Source organism: Acomys minous, assembly GCF_964271855.1.
Source record: "Acomys minous genome assembly, chromosome: 10".
Lineage (NCBI taxonomy): Eukaryota > Metazoa > Chordata > Mammalia > Rodentia > Muridae > Acomys > Acomys minous.
The window spans coordinates 76512934-76520161 of NC_140491.1; the positions used below are offsets into that span (position 1 = coordinate 76512934).

Here is a 7228-nt window from a genome sequence, read left to right on the forward strand (position 1 = left end):
GCGCTTTTACTCTCTGAGCCGTCTCTCCAGAATTAGGCCAGGGTAAGAAAAGAGTGTACAGGCTTCACGCTGTACTTCAGTGAAAGAAGTTTTGCCTAGCAAGCACAAGGTACTAGGCTTGATCTCCAATACAACTTAAGATGAAACTTCTTAAGCTCTTAAAAAATATTTTTATATTATATCTATATATACACACCTACACAATGGCGTGCAACCCTCCAGGAAATCTGAAGGCCTCTTCTGACTCCCTCAGACACTAGGCACATTATATTAAATTATATATTACAATTATTATTATTATTATTATTATTATTATTAATTTTTCTATTTGGCTAGGTATGAAATCTATACTTTCAGGTTGGAAAGATGGTTCAGTCAGTAAAGTGTGAAACATGAGGACCTCAGTTCAACTCCCATAATCTACATTACACTTTTTTTTTTTTTAAAGCCAGGCATGGTGGTGCATTCTTATTATTTTAGATTCCTGAGGGTGGCTGGTCAGCCAGCCTACCAGAATCTATGAGCACTAGATCTAGCAAAAGACTCTATCTCAAACAAAGCAAAACAAATCAAAACAAAAACCCAAAACAAAACAAACAAACAAAACCAAAAAAACCCACAACCCAAGCCAAAAAACCCTAAGGTAGACAGTGACTGAGAAAGCCACCTGAGGTTGACCTCTGGCCTTAGCACAATAGGTGCATGCACATACATTAGAATGTACACACCCACCACAGCCTAGATGAAATCTGTACTTTTTGTTGTACTCTGTGGAGTCTCTCTTATAGATACAAGCCCTTTAAAATATTATACCAATGTCTGCTTACTTTAATTCCTTTGTTACATATAGTACTGGTGATCTAACCATTTCTAGTTCAGCAACAGAGTACTACAAATTCATTTAGAAATATAAATATCTTAATACCTCTAACTTCTAATTAATTTAAAATACAAGGGGCTAGAGAGAAAGCTTCATAATTAAGAACAGTTGCTACTCTTGGGGAGAACCCCAGGTTCGGTTCCCAGAACCCACATGGCAGCTTACAACTGTCTATAACCCCAATTCCAGAGTATCCAATTTTCCTTCTGGCTTTTATAAGCACTGCACACATGTGGCACACATATTGACAATACAAGCAAAACACCCATACACATAAAGTAAAAATAGATCTTAAAAAAATGCATAGTACTATAGCAGAGGATACAAATTCAGTTTCCAGATACATCAGATAGCTCACAACCACCTACAAGCTCAGTTCCATGGGATCCAACGCCTCTGGTCTCCTCAGGCACCTGCCCACACATGCACATACCCACATATGTACACATAATTAAAAATAGTAACAATAAATATTTAAAACACAAACAAACTTGTATTATTTTCTTTCAGAAAATATATTTTCTGTAATATTTATTAAAGGTCTCCAGTTATTTCTCTTCTTCCTTGGGTAGAATCTTTTATTTTGGCATTAAGTCCTCGAACAAGACTGCTGTTCTCCCAGAGGATCTGGTTTCAATTCCCAGTACCCACATATGGGCTCACAACCATTTGTAACTCTAGCTCCAAGAAAGCCAATGCCCTCTTAAGCCCTGCATGCATATAGTACACAGACATACATGTAGGCAAAATATCCACACACATAAAATGAAAATAGATACAATCATAATACTTTTTTTTTTTTTTAAAGACTCAAGGCCCGGGAGACGGTTCAGTGGTTAAGAGTTGTGTTTGCAGAGGACTAGGTTCAATTCCCTGCACCTACACAATGGCGTGCAACTCTCCAGGAAATCTGAAGGCCTCTTCTGACTCCCTCAGACACTAGGCACATGCACGGTACAGATACATAAATGCAGACAAGACATTCATACACAATGAATCAATCAAGTGTCCTAGAATACTTCATTGACTTACTGATTTCTAGTGTTACTTTATGCCAAGGAAGACAAATAAAATTGCATCAATCTCTTTCTCTTTGAGGTAGAATTTTACTATGAACTGGACTGGAACTTACTATGTAGACCAGGCTGGCCTCAAACTCAGAGACTGACTTGCCTCTTCCTTCTGAGTGCTAGGACTAAAGTATTTGCCACTGAGACTAGTTAAAATTGAAATGTATAAGCGCTAGATAATCAGAAATGCTGACTCACATTTGTAATTTCAACACTCAGAAGACAGAAGCAGGAAGACTGCTATTGCAGCTAGCTCAAGGCTAGGCTGGGCTACATCTGAGTTGCAAGGAAGACTGAACTACCGGGGAAAACCCTGTCTCAACAAATAAGCAACCAAGAAAACAGAAAATGGACCAGACACTGGCTGCACAAGCAAATTAATCTGATAAAACGGTTTCCAGGATAGGAAAGAAAAATTCCAAGGATGTACAGAAAATTTAGATTTTTTTCCTCCAGTAGTTAATAAAAAAAATTAGGGGAAGGGGAAAAGTCTAGTAAGGAACAGATACACGTGGGGCTGAAGAAGTGACACAGTGGTTAAGAACACACACTATTTTTGCAGAGGACCTGTGTTCTATTCCCAGCACCCATGCCAGGTTGCTTACAACTGCCTATAACTGCAGCTCCAGAGAGATTTAATCTCTCTGGCTTCCGAGGGCATCTGCACTCAGGTGCACATATCCCGCAGACACATGGAGGACCTCTGAGTTGAAGGCCAGTCATGTCTTTAGTAAGTTCCAGGATAGTCAGGGCCAAACAGAGAAACCTGTCTCAATTAAAGAGGGGGGGGGGGGACAGATAGCTGAATAAATAAAGCTAGAAATGAAAAAGTACACATCAGGAGAAATGGCTCAGCAGTAAAACAAAAAGCTCATTACTCTTGCAGACGACTCAACTTCAAATCCCAGCACCCACATCCGGTAGCTCATACCACCTATAAATATAATTCCAGGGGATAGGATGCCTTCTGCTCTGCCAGCAGCAGCAGCACACACATGGTACACACAAATTCACACAGGTACACATCATATACATACATAAAAATGACACATAAATCTTAAAAAAATTCAGCTCAACCCTCACCCCACTATAAAACAAACCACTGTGCAGGTGGAACCAGGGATTCAAGGCAGGCCGAGGCTACATGATCCCCTGTATCACAGTATCTAATATCTAAGAGCTGGAGAGAGGGTTCAGCAGCTAAGAGTGGACAGAGGGCCTGAGATCAGTTTCCATCACCCACATCTGATGGCTCACAACTGTCTGTGATTCCAGCTCCAGGGTGATCTGGAGCTGCCACCAAAGGCACCATGTGCATACGCCCCACCCCCAAACTAATTATAAATAAATCTTTAAAAAAAAAAAAGGAAGGGAAAAGCATACCACAGCTAAACATGTTGGTTAGGTTACAGCATTTGGGAAGTGGACGCAGAGGATTAGGAGTTCAAGGTTCTCCTCAGGTACACAGTGGGTGGAGGCCACCATGAACCTTTCTTTTAAGATTTATTTTTATTTTAACGTGTGTGACTGTTTTGCCTGTATGTCTGTGAAACATGTGTGTCTCTGGTGCCCACAAAGGCCAGAAGAGGCATCAGATCCTTTGGAACTGGAGTTACAGGTTACAAACCGCCATGTCCTTGATGGAACAGAACTTCCAAGTCCTCTGGAAGAGCAGCCAGTGCTCTTAACCACTGAGACAGCTCTCTAGTCCAGCAAGATCCTTTTTTATTTTTTTGAGACAGGGTTTCTCTGTGTATTAGCCCTGGTTGTCCTGGACTCACTTTGTAGACTAGGCTGGCCTCAAATCCACCTGCCTCAGCCTCCTGAGTGCTGGAGTTAAAGGCATGTGCCACCACGCCTGGCTCAAGAACTCCCTTAAGATCCTATCTCAGAAAGAAAACAAAAACAAAAACAAAATTACCAAGCAGAAAGAAGAGACAAATGTCTGATTCAGATGGCTGAACGTGATTATCAACCATGTAACACATACAATCAGTATGTAAGTACAAGCTAAGTACTTTCACATAACCAACACATGAGTTCTTAAAACATTCTGCATACTTGTTGACTGATTTAAATATCAACTTCACATACCAAAAGAGACAGGAAAGGCCTGGTGTGGTGGTGCAACCCAGCACCCGGGAGGCAGAGGCAGGCGGATCGATGAGAGGTTGAGGCCAGCCTGGTCTACAAAGCAAGTCCCAGACAGCCAAGGCTACACAGAGAAGCCCTGTCTTGAGGGGGAAAAAAAGAGAGGGGAAAACAGACACAGAAGAAAATCTTCACTAAGAGAAATGTAATTCATTAACAAAAAGGTCATTTTTTTTTCTTGAAAAATAAACTTTAATTTATTGACTTAAATTATTATAAAAACAGCATGAAAAGAATTCAAATGATCACCAGGCAGTGGTGGCACACACCTTTAATCCCAGCACCTGGGAGGCAGAGGTAGGTGGATCTCTGTGGGTTCCAGGCCAGTCTGGTCTACAGAGTGAGCTCCAGGACAGCCAGGGCGACACAAGAGAAACCCTGTCTCAAAAAACAAAAAGCAAAACAAACAACAACGACAACAAAAGGGAATTTAAATCATCGAGTTTATGCACTTACTATATAGTAAATCACCAAAGTTCAATGGAATGAAACAGATACTAGCAACCATCGGATAAACACCGATGAGGACTTAAGCACTTAGCTTAGCAGAAGCAAAATATGTTTCCAAACAGTGGTATATCAACGGCTTACTTCCTTTACACTCTTAACCTGAACTGAGCGAGACCTCCTTTGGGGGTTTAAAAAAAAAAATCAAGAAAATGACACCTTGAGTTATGGGGAATAGCTCAGAGGACATAAAGGCATTTGAACTTCTTGACAAGCAACTGCTAATTCACTTAAAACCCTCCACAACGTGCTAAGAAATGGGATCCACATCCGAGTTATCTGAAGAAAACCATCACTCCTAAGAAGCAGTTTGGGGGAGTGAATGAAGTGGAGGAGACTTGACATTCTCTCCGCACAACTGTCACACCGATCCCGCCCACCGGCTTCCCACCTCTGGGGACTTAAACACACTGCGGCCGCAGGCAGCGGCTCCCGTCCCCGCTGCGGAGAGGACCCCATCCCGCGAGCACCGAGGGAGTTAGTCTTTAGGCAAAGATGCTACGGCTCGGAGTCCTGTGGGGGCCAGGAGGTCGCGACGTCTCCCGGAATCTCCCCCAAGGGAGCCGGGAGAGCATCTGGGGATTCCGGCTCCCCTGCTCGGCGTCACACCGCGGGGCGCCCTCCGCCGTGCTGGGACGGGGCGCCCGGTAGGGGTCCGGCAGCGGGAGAAGGGCGGGCCGACGGACGCCCCACAGCCGGAAGGGGCTTGCCTCGCAAGCTGGACGGCCTCCCGCCCGGCTCACCTTCAGGTCGTTCTCGGGAAGGTACTTGCACTGCCGCGCTATCTCCACATACTTATCCAGGTCCAGCGGCGCCATTTTATGAAGAGCAAGCCGCGGCGACGACGGCGGCGGCGGTGGCGGCTGTAGTAGCGGAGGCAGCGGCGGAGGCCGAAGCCGGAACCCTCCTCACGTCACGTCCGGCCCGTGAGAGGCGTCTGCGTAGCGACGTCAAAACCTGACCCACTTCTTTTTCGCGCCCCGACACGCCCCGCGCACTCTCAGGCGGAACTCTTGCGCAGCGGGTCTTCCAGAGAACCCGGCGGTCCGGCTAATGAAACCTGGTGGGACTCGTAGCTGGATGCCGCGCGGAGTGCTGGGACTTGTAGTTTTAGCAAAATATTTTTCCTCTTATGCTTGTGAGAGATTGTACCTCCGAAAAACCAGAGGAGGCTTTTTCTAGGGAAGACCACGCAGTGGGTAATTAGGCATTCCCTGGCTCGCACACCTACCCTGTTAAAGCACCCTGTCAGCATCTTCAGTTAAGTTAGGGTTACTCTTATGGTCTTTCCAGGGCTGGCTTAGACGTTTGAAACAGTTTTAACACCCCCAATTCTCCGGCCTGGAGGAAAAGAAGCAAATATTAAGCATTTCTTATGCAAAATTCGGTACAAATACTGGCGCTTTTTTCTTCTGTTCAGTTCTTGTAATGCTGATAGGAATGCAAAGCTAGCACGTGTTACTTGCGTCAAATCTCAAAGGAAACAGATGGTGGTGCCTGGAAAATAGGTTACTGACTTGATTAAATGTGTGAGTCCTACGAAAGGGTTTGTTTGTTTGTTTGTGTGCATTCTGTGTTTTTTCCTCTGTTTTGTTTTTTTTTGTGGTATCCCAGTGCCAAGAACAGTTCTTGGCACCTAATATAGCTTTAACATTGGTTCATTTGACAACTGTGTATTGAACAGCAACGAAGTATAAATACACTTGTAGGCAGTTATAGTACCCAGTGACTCCAACGGACAAAAATCTCTATCCTTGGGCCTGGAAAGATTGCTTAGCAGTTAAGAGCACTGGCTGCTCTTCCAGAGGACCCAAATTCTATTACCAGCACCCAAATGGCTGCTCACAAGTCCTGTAAATCCAGTTCCGTGGGATCAGACGCCCTCTTCTGGGCACTGCATGCATGTAGTGCCGAAGTATACTCGCAGACGGAGCAAAACAAAACAAAACAAAACAAAACAATAATAAAGAAATGTTTAAAAACTCTGTAATTTACTTCTGCTAGAGATAAACAATAAATATAATTACCGATTGCACATTAGAAAGTGGTAAGTTGTTAAGGAAAATATCCCAGCATAGTAAGGAGGATGTAAGTATTAAGAATTAATCAATCAGCTGGCCGTAGTGGACCACACATTTGATCCCTGCACTGGCGAGGCAGGTGGATAGCTGTGAGTTCTAGGATAGCCTAGTCTAAGTAGCCTGTTGCAGACTAACTACCCTGTCTCAAAAAAAAAAAGTTAGGAAGGTGGGAAGTTGTAAGGAAGATATCTGATGAAGCATCCCTAGGCAAATCTAGCGCTTTTGAGAAAGAACCATTTAGTGGCTGGAGATCAGAGGAAAAAGGGAATACATTGATTTTTCTTTTGATGTAAAGGGCAACTATTATAGGATTTTAAACAGATGCAAAAATGATAACATTTATTTGGATGTTTCTTTTATTTTGTTTTGGTTGGTTGGTTTTATTTGAGCCATCTCTTTAGCCCTGTGACTACCATTTTAAAAACAGAATTCAAACATCCCCACCAGAATTCCTACCAGAATGTGGTTTCCAGTCTAAAAGGATTAGTTCCTATGATGACAGCTATCTGACATTCCAATTTTTCTTGTTAATATACCCC

General features: G+C 43.4%; 1 protein-coding gene across 1 annotated transcript in view; it reads right to left on the minus strand.

Annotated features, from left to right (window-relative positions):
- The window catches only part of PPP6C (protein phosphatase 6 catalytic subunit), a 29066-nt gene extending 23522 nt beyond the window's left edge, over positions 1-5544 (minus strand). Inside the window, exon 1 of the mRNA XM_084798163.1 lies at positions 5352-5544. Coding sequence (XP_084654289.1) covers positions 5352-5426 — 75 coding nt within the window. The 5' untranslated portion in view covers positions 5427-5544. The remainder of the gene's footprint in view (positions 1-5351) is intronic.
- Between the last annotated feature and the right edge of the window lie 1684 nt (positions 5545-7228).